The sequence below is a fragment of the Saccostrea echinata genome, unplaced genomic scaffold (assembly GCF_033153115.1).
Source record: "Saccostrea echinata isolate AGI-Se365-2 ecotype Australia unplaced genomic scaffold, CSIRO_AGI_Sech_v1 ptg000004l, whole genome shotgun sequence".
Classification (NCBI taxonomy): domain Eukaryota; kingdom Metazoa; phylum Mollusca; class Bivalvia; order Ostreida; family Ostreidae; genus Saccostrea; species Saccostrea echinata.
Genome location: NW_026889753.1, coordinates 5,966,196 through 5,982,433, shown reverse-complemented (window position 1 = coordinate 5,982,433; position 16,238 = coordinate 5,966,196). Strand labels below are relative to the sequence as shown.

Here is a 16,238-nt window from a genome sequence, read left to right as displayed (position 1 = left end):
AAGCACGCACAAATAATAAAGGCTAATTTTTTCCTATTACATGTATGAATTTTGGGTTAATATTTCCTTATGAATGTAAAATGTCAAACTTTTTCAATCAAATCTACACATTACTAAATCAAATGAAAAGGAAAACTGATGTGTTGGATAAATTCCTCAAAAGCTGTTTGTTTTCCACGTGTAGTTTTTCTGTCCCCTTCCAAGAAACAGTGCATTTTCACTATATATTTAACAGAACTCCGCCCCAACACCAAATTCCCCGACCGAGGCTATGAATTTCATAATTTGGAAGAGGCATCCTTGCTCATGAAAACCACGCAATTAGTATGTCTGCTACATGTAAATATCAAGGGGCAGAGAATAAAATATTTATGAAGAAAATTATGTATTTCACAATCTGATCTATAGGCCCCGCCCTAACACCAGGCTCTGGGGTCATAAAACTTACTTGACGATCTGATCTCATTTTTTGACCTCAGTCTTACTGTTCCATTATAAATTCTTTTTGTAAAGGTGAGACCGAGATAAAAAGTTAGCTCGTCTAAATTCTATGACCCCAAAGCCAGAACTCCCCAGGGGCCATAAAATTCACAATTTTGGAAGAGGCACTCTTGCTCATCATAACTAGCTAAAAAGATTTTCAAACAAATAATATTCCACTATATAATCAACAGACCGCCCCCCCCCCCCTGGGTCCACAAGTTTCACCATTTTATAAGACATCCTTGTGTATCATTACCATTCACCTAGTTTAATTTCTAAATATACAGAGGGAGTGAAGATTTTTAAGAATGTATGCATTTTCGCTATATGATCATTAGAAAGCCCCACCCAACTCCAGAACCCTCACCCTGGGGCAAAGAATTGCACAATTTTGGTTGAGGGTTCAATGCAATCATGACAACAGTTTAACTGCTTGATGTCCCAGTAGCTGAGGAAGATTTTAAAAGATTGCATTAATTCTAATGATTTTAGTCCCACCCCTCAGGCTTCTGGGTAGCATGGTCCATGAAATTCAAAAATTTTGTTCCCCTTCACTCACAGATGCTACAGGTGCATGGTTATGATGAGCAAGAGTGCTTCTTTCAAAATGGTGAAATTCAGGGGCTCTTATGGGGAGGGCTTTATGAACATATACACATGTAGTGAAAATGCATGAATTCTTTGAGTCACCTGTGTCAGTCGGGTAACCTATTGCTATCCGTTTTTTGTCAATCATCCATTAAACTTTTTCAGCTGCTTTTGAATCACTGAACCAATTTTGGCATAATTTGTCTTCTTAACATTCAAGGGGGGGGGGGGGATTTCTTGAAGAATTTATGCACTTTCACCAGATAGTTGGACGATGAATTTCAGAATTACTATCAAGCCAAGTTTGACTGCTTGATGTCCAGTAGTAGTACTAATTTTCAATGATTGCACCAACTTTGATAGTTTTAGCCACAAACCCTCAGGCAGAAGGAGGGCGGAGATCATGAAAATCACAATTTTGTTTAACTTCATCCATAGATGTTATATGCCAAAGTTGGTTCAGCAGTTCAAGAGACGAAGCCCTTAATGATGATGGATGAAAACAACAACAGGTCACCCAAGCAACTCAGATAACTGCAGAAACAACTGATATTGGAGGGGAGAATCAAGAATTGTCCAGCTACAGTCATGTTTTAAGGTGAACTCCAAGAAAGTTGCCATTATTCAATCATACATACAACTTCCAAGAGGGATGAAAATAGATTCATTTCAAAAACTTGTCATTCCACAATACTTCCTCCACAGCAAACTCATGTATGGCATTTTAAAACAAGTAGAAAGAGCAATCCCCAAGTAATACCATCCATTTGTTTTGTTTTTTTTCCCAATTATCCTTTCAATGCATCATTAGTTACTCAACTCTTTTAATAAATCAAAAATAACAAGAGATTTGATTTTAAAACACCTTTTATTGGACCTTACCTTGCCGTAGAGATCCTTCTATGGCCAGGGGACACATGGATAATTCCCTTACAGGGTTCTAAGTCACAGCACAAGTACAAGATATAATCTGACACAAAAAACAGTATATTAAACAAGACACCAAAGTTCAACAAAATCCTAAAAAAAAGTACCACAGGGTGAATAGAGAGTCAAAATTACAATTCTAAAATAGTCATATCATTGCAATTAAAAAATAAACCAACAATTTATTATTATGTGAACATATTTGTGAAAAAAAACTTTTTATGCATTGTAATACAACAATAAATCATGTTAAAAATGTTTCATAACAATGAATTTCAAACTCCTTATATTATAGCAATCATTATCTATGAATAATAAACACATGGTTAGAGGTATAATTAAAGGACAAACATTTATGTAGCATTAAAATCAAGATCTGGACAATGGCTGTAATAAGATGATAACATATCTTCAATTATGAACCCTTTATACATGTGCTATAATAAACAAAATCAAGCTAATATTTACAAATTACTACCTTTAGGTGATTTATACAAAATACACACATTTAATAAATGTGTTCGGCATATGACACAAATATTAGGATGTAAGTTTCCATTGACAACAAAGCTAGTATAGCATGGTAATACAACAAGAGAACGCTGTGGTGACACAAGTGATTGTATGGACAATATAAAAAACAGCATGTATAACAAATGCACCAATTCTACTACTCTATGAAGGAATTTAAGGCATGACATACTGGGCAATAAGTTCAAAAACATATTTTCATAGCATTACATTATTATTGTTATCAATCAACATGGGCAATATTTATCAAAAGTCCTTATAGCACAAGAGTATCACATAGAACATATTCAATAATACATGAGGTCAATGCATGTTATAACTATGGTATCATATTACATCAAAATTTTGATAACATTTAAATATACTTTTTACTATACATTATTAAAAGTCCTGAATTGCAAAGACATGGGGATACATACAAAATTGCGAGCAAAAAAACAATGACATTTTCATATAAAATAATAAGTTTCATCACTGGGTTAAGACTTGAAGACTCATTATACAAATGAAATGAACAACTTTACAATGTCCTCATCATATATGTGGCACTAAAATATTTACTAAGACATATTCAATAATCAAAATTTCTTTTCTTTGTTTAATACACATGTTAAAACATTTCAATAAGACAGTCAACATCATGATATAAAAGCAAAATCCTAGGGCCTCTGAGCGGCTCTTGCTGCCTATAGAACATCTTGCTCGCATCTCCCGCAGATATCCCAACAAGTGAATGTTGTCTTCCGCTCAGCATATCAGTTAAAAAATATTTTTGATTGCAGCACATACTGACATTAATAAACATCATAGTATTCAAATAACATTGTTTTCATCATATCAATCCAATGGCATAATCATGCAAATATTTTATCATAATGCTTCAATTTCAAACAAAATATTTTACAATTATAAGAAAAAAAAATAAAAATAATGGAATGTATTACAAGAACTACAAGTATTAAAAACCTAACATTGCAACTTTCTCATTGATTTAGACATCAAGACACATGTATTATGAACATTATATAACTCGCTGTTGAAGAATTCAAATTTTGGCCCAATGCCTTGGCAAGTCAAATTGAGAATACAGTTAAAATACTGGAGTTACCTAAATTAATAATACAATGAAATAAAGAGAGAAATAGGGATGGGTAGTAGAAGTGCCGATTTGTGCAACATGGTATATACAAAATGATATCCTCACTGAATTATGAAGTACGACATATATTCTTGAATCCAAATCACAAAAGTCTCCCGAGTCCTAGATGAAATAAATGAATAAAAGAAATAGCATACAAGTTATTAAGGTCTCCCATCTGAAAGGTAATTTACAGATTAGCATTTCTGGAAGAAAGATTAAAATCTGAATGATATTTTCACTTTGTAATTAGGATCTTGCTTCCAGAATTACATGTATACAGTGTTGTATTTATAATGTCATTATTTACTCACATGCACAGCACCCTGTTAAAAGAGAGACTGTTTAACACATATAAACTTTACTAAAGGCTAAGAGTATTTACCTTAGGGAGTGCATGTACTTAAATCAATATATGTAAATATACTTACCAAGATGTATTAATACTTACCACAAGTTTCATTCAGATGTCACAGGTACAGACTCGTCAAGAAAACAACAAATCAAGTAGCTAATTTTTTTTTTTCAGAGAGTGGCCTTATGGTAACAAAATTGTCAATTCATAAATTTATAGGATAGACCATGAAAATGTTTTTTTTCTCTTTTGCAAAAACTGTTCCAAATATTTCTCAAAAGAGACAATTCTGAGCTTCAATCTTTAAAAAGCATAATATGAAAGTCAAATTTGCTTCCACCTTTTATATCCTATTCCACTTTATTCTATCTTTCATTTTTCTATCTTTATTTGAACTTTCAATTTTCTGCCTTTAACTTTCATCCCTACTATTTAATTAATACTTTCAAATATTTCTTTATGTAATCCTTTTCAACATCATCAAGATGTTGGAAGAATCTGGAAATCCTAAACATATATATCAATTCTAAGACAATTCAACACTACATGTCAAAATATCACTTGTAGTACATGTAAAGAAACAAGAATATGGCATTATGAAATGGAAAGAAAAAAATCCTTTAAAAGCTACAACCTAGTAAAATATGTCATGTTCATAATTCAATAGATTTTATGATTGATCATAATAACATTATTTATAATCATGCATATTTCAAGAGGTTACGAGCAAAACAAGTTATCAATCAATTTCAGTAAACAGCAAAGTCAATATCAAATGATATGGCAAGGCATCAGTTTTCAAAAATATGTTAAGGCATCAGATTCATGATCATCATAAAATATGACATAAGAAGGCAAAAGATATGGTCATCATCTGAATCAGGTCCTGGTGACCCCTCCCAATATTTAAACTGCACATGAATCAAATGAAAGACAATTTTAAGACAAAATCATTAACAAGACATTTTTTTTTTAAAGGAAAAAGTTCCTCCTCCAAAGATGCAGATAAACTCTTTGAAAATGTTCCTCCCTCTCTACAGTAAAGTTCACCGGGTAAAAATCACGTGGTGGGAAATGAGAGTTTTGTTTTAAATACACAAAAATTCACGAGCCGAGTGTTCATGTATGGGGGGCCTCCACTACTGATTTAGTATTCCTCAAGCTACTAGATTTGCTGCATCCCTCCAGTCCAAGGCCTCCTCTTCTTACCTGTAAAGTAAGGTAAATGATACACAGTACATACCTGGCCATTATTTTACTGGGGCTGCTGTCCCTGTGGGGCCCCCCCTGACTGTCCGGCTGCAGCCTGCTGAAGGATCATGTTGGCCTGGTAGTGCATTCCTTGTTGTCTGTAGTACTCGGCCCATGCCGCGCTGTAATCTGCCTGACCAGTTGAAGGGTTAATAGCTGGAATTACAAATCAACATAAATCTACATGCATTTCCACCAACATGATATAAATTTAAACACATCAAAATTGCCTCAATTCAGCTTTAATTCGCCATGTTAGACAAGTATGACAAAACCATCCTTTAACAGGTACTTCAGCAGATGTCCAACATATCTGCTGAATTCCACAATTCACTCAAAACCACAAATCAATTCTTATGACATATATAATTCGTATCAAAGATGGAAATCATACAAGCTGCAATCACAGAAACTTAAATGCCACCTTTGAATACTCAACTGCAGAAATTATCTATTGTACAGTAAAAAATAATTCAAATTGGTGTATTTACCTGGCTCAGCATAATTCTGCCCTGATGTTGGTGGCTGCTGCTGAGGAGCCTGAGACTGCTGAGCAGGTTGCTGGGGTTGCTGCTGTCCCTGCTGCTGGCCATACTGCCCTCCATATCCTCCATACTGAGCATAATACTGGGCATAGTATGCTGCCCATGCTGCTGCATTGTCCTGGGCTTGCTTATTGTCTGAGCCTGAAAATGTGTAATACTTGTTACCAACATATATTTAGAAGCTCATGTGAATAGGATTTCTCTTCTTGAGAAATGAATATGTGGCTTAATGAAACCCCTCATTACCTTGATCATAAACCAAATTTGACTCTGCATTATATTGAGATGCTTTCATATTTATCTGACAAAATATGGCACTCTTGCTCGTCAAGAGATGATAATTTAAGATTTTTTTCCCCTGATCACCTTTCTGGAAAATATATATCAAAACCAGCATGAAAAGCAAGCAAAGTAAGTCTGGTAATGTGCTTCCCTAGATGTAAGTTTGGTTCTAGTAGGGCCTATAGACTTTACTTAGCAAAGACTCGCTCCTAAACCTTCTACTGGAAATGTCATGGATATTGCACAACTTATTTATTTTCCTCAACTTCCTGTCTAAAAAATGACCTCTTGTGTCTTTAGTTAGACATGTACATACAATTTAAGTTATAAAGACAAATTACATATAAAAGACTCTCAATTTGATGTTTAGACATGTGATAGTTACAACAAAACATAAGGTGGGAGTTTTTTTATTTGGGGGGGGGGGGGGGGGGGGATGAAGTAAGAATTATTTTGGCTTAGTAGGAACCCTGGTATGATGTATGAAAGGTTCCTCATTCATTAATTCTCTCATAGCCTAGTTGTTTCTGCTACAGTGGAAGATTCTTCAATGAGCCCATCTAATTTCTACTCGTGCAAAGAAATTCTAGTCCACTTCACTTAGGGAGAGTGTGTGCCAAGTTGGTTAAGTTAGCATAGTGATTGTGGAGAAGTTGCAAATGTAAATAGTTAACAGACTGAATACCAACTTTGATCATAAAAATTCACTCAAGCCATTGAATCAGAAAACCTAATAAATTGTTTCTTAGGTGATTGCTGTCATCTGTCCCAGGAAACCATACATACTTAACATCATTATGCAGGTGTTTTTAGACAGATCTTTTATGTATCCCTGCATAAAAAATACCAGCCATGAACATTTAAGTTCAAGATGGCTTCACCAAAGGGAATAAATGCATCCTACTTGGAATTTCAAAGTGCTTTATTTCTGTTTTCCTTGATGAAGTTTTTTTCAGGTAAAGTTGCTTTCCACTGTCTTCAAGAACACATTCTTATCCTATTGTCAAACCATACCTTTCTGGTCTGAAGTTAGCTAGTGTTGTTTCATTTTGTAAGTTATTTAAGCTACTTACCACCTTGACTAGGGTCCCCAGATTGTTGAGTGGGGTATCCTTGCTGTTGACTGTAACCTCCCCAGCCCCCCTGGGGACCATTTCCATACTGTCCCCCACCTTGCTGTTGACTGCAATTAAAATCACACCTAAAATCATCTCCAAGATCTGACTTTTCAAAATAACAACTGAATAATTTTTTATGAATAATGCACTTCATAAATTCTGCATAAATGAATTATAATTTTGGTTGTTTATCAGTTTTTATAGTTGTATCATATATCAACATCCAGTCTGTCTGCTTGATGTCCACAAATAAATGCTTTTTTAAAAAAAAGATTGACATCTTGCTTTGCTCCCTTAAACAATATTCCTAATCTCTAAAGAATTTAATCTAGTATACCCAAATAAATTATTTGTGTTGTTTTCAGAGATGAATATGCAGTATAGAGAATACTGCTACCTTTGGATGAAAGATGAACTCTGTAGTTAGGACTTGTGATATTTCACGATCAAATAGATAATACCATGAAAAACTTACAATTAATGAAGAGAGAAGGATAAAATTTTCTTACCCAGGTGCTCCAAACTGTCCTCCATACTGGTCTCCATATCCAGGACCACCAGGAACCGGTCCTCCATGAGGACCAGGCCCACCAGGACCTCCCATTCCAGGCCCACCAGGACCACCCTACAACACAGAAACAAACAATACATCTTCTTATCATAAACTTCTTTCCATAATTCTAGCATGTTTATTTATTAACTGGTAAATGTTCACTTCTTATTAAATGCACAAGTACTCTAAAATACTTCAGTGAATGAGCATAACAGTTTAGTACCAAAAAAATTGACAGCATTCTAATGCTTACATGAAGAATGGTGATACACATATTTTTAATTATAAAATGTAAGGAATGTCCCATAAATATTAGTAACCAGCTGTCAAAGACAGATAGCGTTGCAGAATGGTTTACTTTAGCACAAAGTTTAGTCAGGTATGAAGACACAGTATCTGTATACCCGTGCCAATGTGCAAAATTTTTTTTTACTATCTTTGTCAACTTACATAAGGTATTCCAGCCTTCTCACTGATCATCTGAATAGCATGCTGAATCTGATCAGGGGTTCCTCTGATGTTAAACAATTTCTCATTTGGGTTGGGCCCAGGATGTTTCTGCAACTCTACATGTGCCCCAGACTGTTGGTTTATCTGACGGATGGTTTCACCACCTATATGAAAAGAGAGCAATTACATCTTTTGCAATAAAAATAAAGCACACCTCCATTCTAATCATTTGAATCGGTTACATTATACTCATCTATAAAATAAGAAACAAAAGTTACACACCTTTTCCAATAACCAAGCCACACTTGTCTGCGGGTACAGCAAACTGGGTTTCATCCTGATATCCTCCCCCAAATCCATCTCCTCGACCCATGCCCCTGCCAGGACCCCCTCCAAATCCACCCCTTCCTCTACCAGGACCACCTCGTCCCCTACCTCCACCAAATCCACGACCCATTCCTCCTTCTCTCTGCTGTAAAAAAAAAATGACCATTTGCTCCCTTAAATATATTTTAAACATTATTTCAGACTTTGATTATTCAATGAGTTTAACAATTCTCCCTTCACCAAATAACTTCTTTCTTTCTTTTTTTCTGAAGAGATAAAGTGTTATCTACATTGGACTTTAAACATACATTGTAATCATTCAGAAGATCCTGAATCATGGAGGCAGCAGTTTGGACCTTGTCTGGTGCTCCTGTAATGGCACACACTCTTTCTGGACTGCTTCCATCGTCTACAAACAAAAAAATCCAACTTACAAGTAAATTCCTTTTTCCATTTTATTTTCATTTTTATTTTATTATTTTTCAAGGCAATTTTGACTTTTAATCTTGCAAGGCAGTGTAGCAAGGCCTACTATCAAACTCCATCTATGGGACTTGCATCCAAATGGTGTTAGCGAATCCTTGCTTTGATGTTGCACTCTTCCGACACACTCATAGCTTAGACATCTACAAGGGTTCTAATTGAGTGCTTCAGTTTTTAATACTAACAACTCACCAGCTTTAAACTGAACCTTGGCACCACTCTCTTGTTGGATCTTTTTAATCATGTCTCCGTTTTTACCAATAACAATTCCCACTGCAGTTCTTGGCACTGGAATCTGTATGAAGAACATACAAGTAGTTTATTGACTTGTGAATTTATTGAAACCTAATGGAAACATTGTCCCAGTACTATGAAACAATATCTTCACAACAATGTGATTCTAACCTCCATCGGGGGACCACCTCCACCACTGAATGAACCATAGTCATTGAATCCTTTGCTCATGTTCTGAAAGTACAAGGAGACTTCTATAACCATAGAATACAAAGGTGTTTTTCTTGTTAACTACATGTGAATTAACATCTATCTTCTCTAAATTATTCTAGTGTAAAAACTCTAAGAATAACAACAGCAAAAACATTTTTTTATCCAAAATTTATTACATGCACTATTCTAAAACCATGTTACTTTGTTTTGGTTAAGAACCTGTACTTCTGTTTCATATTCAGTTATACACATAACTCTTCTGCTTACTACTCAAAATGATAAAATAATCTTGCTGCCACTTAATGACACATAATAAAGTTAAGGCTAAATTTGATATCGAGTGACTGTACTTACTTCCATTTCCTTCTCAGCCAGTAGGTCTAATACCATTTCTTTGGCCCTCTGACATTTTTGGGGATCACCCGAGATCCTCAGAGGTTTTTCAGCAGCTGATGGGATGTTGCTATCTTGAATCATTACCATCTTTACTCCAGCTCTTTCCTAGGAAAATCATATACATGTATAATATTCTATGAAAAAAAAAAAAAAAAAAGTTGTTAAATTTTAAAAATGAACAAGTATAACATGATATACATGGAATTTATAGTTGGTTGATTTTACCTGTAACTGCTTGATGGTTTCACCACCCTTTCCAATGACAAGTCCAACTTTGTTGCCTGGTACCATCATTTCTACAACTGTCTGTCCACCCATACCACCACCCATTCCTCCTCCATTACTGCCCATCATGTCCATACCGCCCATCATTGGTCCAGCAGTCTGACCGGCTCTCATGATGATATCTTGGATTTGTTGCTTACAAGCACTGCAATATATAATTTGCCCTTACAAGCTTCTGCAAACAACTTCACTTTCCATTTTGTACACTTGCACTTGCTATTATCTGTTGATTTTTAATGAAGTATAGGTGTATTTCATTCTTACGCAATAGATCCAGAGGATCCAGTCAAAGTGCACTGCCTATCAGTCATTCCACTTCCATCTGTAACAAATGGGTTTAGTTAATTTTGTTCACTTTTCTTGCCCAAGAAGTATTACAATGTAGGTACTCATGTTCTGGTAATTTCATAATAAATACCTGGAGCAATCTGAATTTTACAACCAGTCTCTGCCTGTAGCCGGGTTATTTGTTCACCCCCTTTACCAATAACTGTTTAAAAGAGAAATATATGCATCAATAAAAAATATAATTCATAGTTAATGTAAATACTTCTTCCTGTACTTATAAAGCACAAATCAGAGCACTCTTGAAAATAAGCACTTTACACTTATGCACACAGAATGGCTTTAAGAAATTAGTGTTAGGAATATTAAATAACATTGCTTACTCAGTCCAACCATCTTGTCAGGGATGGCATATTCTTCTGTGACCACCATGCCTAGTCCTGCGTGTGAGCTGGGTTTAGGAGCTGCTGGGGGTGGGGCTGACGAAGGGGGACCGACACCCAACTGTTGATTAATTCTAGCTGCTGCTGCCTGGGCTGCTTGAGCTGCCTCGCTTCTGCTGTGAAAATAAATATCACAATTAGATGTCATTTCAAATACTTGCACTTCCTTAACTTTATATTCACTATTTGTTCCTCGGACTTGTTTTCTTTATTATCTAAATACATTAGTCTGCTAAGTTCTTCAAGATTCTTACTATACTAACCTTTGTTGTTCTTGGAGAGCTTTCAGCTGTGCCCCAATAGCTGTCAAAAAAAGAAAACACAACATTTATAAAACTTAGAAGACAACCCATGCCAAAAAGAGAGAGAAAAAAAACAGACTTCCTGTGAACAATGTATTTAGAAAATAGGAATTACAATGTTTATCATAAAAAATGCTAAAGTAAATCACTAGAATTCTCTCTATGTGTATTAGATCACAACAATAAACTCAACGAAGCAGCTTCTACAACTACATGGTTAGAATCCACATTCACACAGACAGTGATTGGGATAAGCTTGTGCCCAGCACCTTAACATTAAAAAATGCTTTACAAGTTTTTCAAGAATAGTTCAAAACAAAATCACACCATTACTTTTATCACTAATCACTATAAATGCAATCTATGCTACACTATATCACAAATGTCTGTGTCAATATGATGATTCCCACTGCATGGCAACAATATTTTTTTCTTAAAAGTCTCAAAGTAGTTCACATCTCAATAATTTCATTTAAGCATAGCAGAGTATTCCTCTCTATTTGAAATGATTTACAATCAAATTTTTATGTACAATCATTTGACATGAAAAAAAGGATAAAATCCAGGGTTTGACACTAACGTTAGTCTCAGACTAACACATTTTCATTCGGACTAATAAAATCTGTGGCTAATTAGTCCGAACGGACCAACAAAAATTTCTGGAAAACAATATGAATAAATTACCAATGTCCGATTCTCGACAACTTTTACTAGAAAACCCCGCGTGTATTCTTAGATTTCTAGCTTTTGGCAGCAATTCCGAGTCAATTCAGTTAAATTTGTCGACTGATGGATATGAAGTAAAAGGTTTTTAGATCATGACACTTTAAAGAAAGATGTTGGACGTTTTGGATGTAATGTAAAGAAAAAAAAGGAGATCGGGAATACAATCATACTTGCTGATATCGAGATATCAACGAATCTGTGGAATAATATATTTCATGTAAATACTTTGTTTATTTCAAAAAAGTATAAAACGTATATTAATTGTCAAGTTAAATTAATGTTAAAAAACATTGATGTTTCTTTTTTGACGGACTCATAAAATCGTGTGCGGACTAGTAAAAGTAAAGAAGCACTAGTCCGGCCGGACTAAAGCCTTAAAAAGTTAGTGTCGAACCCTGAAATCTGAACTTATGAACCTGTGAGTTCTTAATCTGTACAAGTGTAAAATTTTGGACTTGGGGCTGCTATATACAAAGAATACATTGCATGTGATCCACTATTGTTGTCCCAGGTAATTTATAACAAAGTGCAATCATGTCCTTACAATATCCCAATCACTGGAGGGCAGGGGTGAGAGTACTAGATTACTGACACGCAGAAAACAAAGAACATCAATTGTACACTACTTCTGTTCTGTGCCAGTCATAATCACACAAATCTTAACAGTGACTTCATCTTTATAATGCAGAATTTATGTACATATTGACATGTGCCATATGATTTTCAGCAAGTCATGAGATTCTTTTACTATTCACCAAACGTATCTCATAAACCTCTACAAAACTGAATCTGAAGCCTTGCATAATGAATTGTTTATAAAACTCTCAAGATTCACAGTTTAAAAAAAAAAAACAAAAGCAATTAAAATCATTGTGAGCTGCAATGAAAATCCATTTGCATTCAAGGATATCAAAAATATTGTATTTCACTGTATATGCATAAATTCATAAATAAAATCACGAGATATACCAAATAGCAACTTTTCAATGCAGATTTCTAACACACAAAGTTCTTGTTTTCTATAAAAGCTGTTCCAAGTGAAAGTATAATTCCAGAAAGCTTAATATAATCATTGGTTTTTGAAGGATATTGCTAAAAGGTCTAATAATCAAAGTGACAATGATCAATTGAATCCTGAAATGGAATGCAGTAACATGCAAATAATAAAAAAGATGGAATGTATATGGTACAATAAAAATCCAGATTGTTTGAAACTATTGTTAAATGAAATAGCAATGAGATTTCTTATGACTACAGGTGTTTGTATGTAAAAAGTATTAAATTAAGGACATTAGCCCATTACCAATTTGTGTCAAGATCTTCTATTTTGAGTTGAGAATTGTTTTAAGAAAAAGGGCATAAAAAAGAAATCAAACAGAACATGTATCATTTGCACTACCTACGCCATGAAAATAATTTAATGTGGTTATTTTATCACATAAAATTCATTATAAACTAAATGCATATAGAAAAATCAAATTTGGGTTTCCTTTCCAACTTTTAAGCATGTACATGTATTTATGCTTCAATATACCACTTCAATTTACATTAGAAAATCTTAGGCATGGTATACAAAATATTAGTACATCTTTGAAGCTAAAGTAAATATTAGTTTTTTAAAAAAAAATCCTAAATGTCTAATTATCACAGCTTATCAGTCACAAGATATCAAAATTCAATGACAAATTCTTTAAAAAAAAAAATTCTTTACAATTATACCTGGAGTAGGAAATTAGTTGCAATAATACAAAAGATCTCAACACAAATCTGACAAACTTCATACAATTAATATTACTTGATTAAAAAAACTGTGAAATATTTGATGTCCTATGCAAAGAGTAATAAAAAAAAAACAAAACTGTTGTTAATGGAAGAAGTTTGACTGGCTAGCATTTGAAGCCGAGATGTGCTGGACAATTGGAGTAAGATACAGTAATATAATGTGTTTTGTACAAACTAATCAAAACATACGGTCATTAATTGCAGACACTGTCTTCTTTTGGTCTGGTTCACCTGTGAAAAGAAACAAAGCAACAATTGTGCAAAAATGTTTTTCCCATCAGAGAAAGATTTTTTTCTCTGATTTTATCTTAAATTTTCTTTTGTCTCCATTTCAGGGTTTGTCACATAGAGGTACACTGCCTTTGCTATATTAAAGAAAATTTTCATCTCTAATCGAGTCATTATTCAAGATCAGTATACCTCTAGTATGAATCCCCTGTGCTTTTATTTTTCGTCAATAGAAAGACAATGTACCTTTTAGTGGCATTTTGCTGTAAACATAATTTCATGTATACATATTTAGGCAATAAGATGCACACACAAGCACACTAATTGAGTACGTACTTCCGTGCTTTGAAATGAACATTCAAGATATCTGTGACCAAATTTCCTTCCCACTCCCCCATTTTCATGTCGTATAGAAGATGAGCCACAAATATCTTGAAAACATGACAAGAACTGTACAGCATACCGTATGAATTTCCGTCACTTTCAAATGGTCTTTTCAAATGCTGGGCACCGTCACCACCGCCAGCCCCTGGTTGATTAATCTTAGCTGCAATCTGGAATGACACAGACATCTTTTGTGAACATCAAGTTTACTCCTGACATATGCAACTGTCATCAATTTAAAACCTCCCCTCTACCTTTCAGTTACATATCGAATATCATATTTTAAGTATAAAATGATTTAAATATTCTGCAGGAATAAATTCCTTCAATGTTTATGAACTTCACATAGACAAAACAATTATTAATTCTAAACATGATATAAGCAAATATTTTTTCCATCAAATGAAAGAGTTTATTACATTTCAACATATTTTTTTCAATCTGAAATGTTACTCTTTAGTAAAATAAATGGAGAAATAGGACCGAATGTAACCATTGAGAAAGCGGACAAACCACGCGCGTTTCGTCACGCTTCGAGGATTAAAGCATGGTCGGTGCAAGACAACCCGAGTTTAAGCAACTTCACAAGTAAAATAAGGAACTTTCAACCACCACCACCCCTTCCAAGAAAATCGTGTATGTGTTTTGGTTCCACACAACCGAAGGGTCATGCAGGAAGTATGAAACATTTTCCTCTATGCGCCATATCGACAGAGACCACGCGGTCATTCTTCCCACTGTGAAAATCCCTTCACTAAGGCTTATATTACTTATTTCTAAGAGAAATATACTTCATTTGTCTACACTACAATATTTTCTGTCTCTGTTACCTGTTTTGCTCGGGCAACGGCGTCTGCAAAAGCTGCTTGGTGGTCCAAATTACCCTGTCCTCCCGCATCCATTGCCCATTGAAACGCAAAGATGGCGGCGGATTCTTTCGCATGCGCTAACAAGAATTCTTTATCTTGATTGGTTTATATTTAGGCCACGTGCGTCAATTTTGAGGCACACCAAAGGGTACGCTCAAAATGTATATAATTGAAAATGATATAAGGTCATATATATATATATATATATATATATATATATATATATATATATATATATATATATATATATATATATATATATATATATATATATATATATAAAATATGATTTAATCTACAATCTCACTTTTTTTTAAAAAAAAGGTCTATCAAATTAATATCAATCAAAGTTATCAAAACAGCTGTTTAGCATAGGGTGTATAGGATTTATCAGGCATGTAAGAATAGTATTAATTAAAACATTTTTTCTTTTTAAAAGTTTAAAGATCTTCTCAAGAACGTTCAAAAGAAATAAGAAGTGGTCTAATTTTTTATGCCCCCGTAATCGAATATTCTGGGGCATATAGGTTTTGCCCTGTCCGGTTTGTCCGCAAAACTTGGTCTTAACATTGTCCATAACTTTTGATTGGTTGGAGCTATGGCTTTCTTATTTCACACGTGTATTCCCTGTGACAAGACCTTTCTTTGGGTACCATCATATTTGACCTTGAACTTTGAGTTTGATCCAGTTTTGCAAAATTTTACCCAACTTTAACTCTGGCCATAACGTTTGTGCTACGACATTCATATTTCACAAGTGTAATCCTTATGTCAAGTTCCTCCTTTGTATCCCAACAACTTTGACACTTGGATCTTGACGGTGGAGTTTGACCTACTTTTGAAAAACTTTAACCTTTTCCATATCTTTCAAGTTCAATGTTTGCTGCTAGGGCTTTCATATTTCACAGACCTGTACATTCCTCGAAACAAGACCTTACTTTGGGTACCAACTAACATAATGATTTGCATTTGAGAAAGTTTAACCGCTTCGATATGCATGTAAGTTGCTATACGGGGGCATCAGTGTTTCACAAACGCATCTTAATTAATTATTTTTGTT

The 16,238-nt window shown here is 34.4% G+C and overlaps 1 protein-coding gene across 1 annotated transcript; it reads right to left on the bottom strand.

The window, feature by feature from the left end:
• Positions 1–1,920: 1,920 nt before the first annotated feature.
• LOC133179078 (far upstream element-binding protein 1-like) lies at positions 1,921–15,260 on the bottom strand. Its single transcript, XM_061313799.1, has 18 exons — positions 15,140–15,260; positions 14,389–14,479; positions 11,151–11,190; positions 10,828–11,003; positions 10,578–10,649; positions 10,424–10,481; positions 10,100–10,304; positions 9,833–9,979; positions 9,437–9,499; positions 9,224–9,326; positions 8,857–8,957; positions 8,504–8,693; positions 8,222–8,385; positions 7,728–7,843; positions 7,174–7,283; positions 5,765–5,959; positions 5,266–5,429; positions 1,921–3,790 (listed from the first exon to the last, which is right to left on the bottom strand). The coding sequence occupies exons 1-17, from the start codon at positions 15,209–15,211 to the stop codon at positions 5,278–5,280; spliced, it is 2,055 nt and encodes a 684-aa protein (XP_061169783.1). The 5' UTR covers positions 15,212–15,260; the 3' UTR covers positions 1,921–3,790; positions 5,266–5,277.
• Positions 15,261–16,238: the final 978 nt, after the last annotated feature.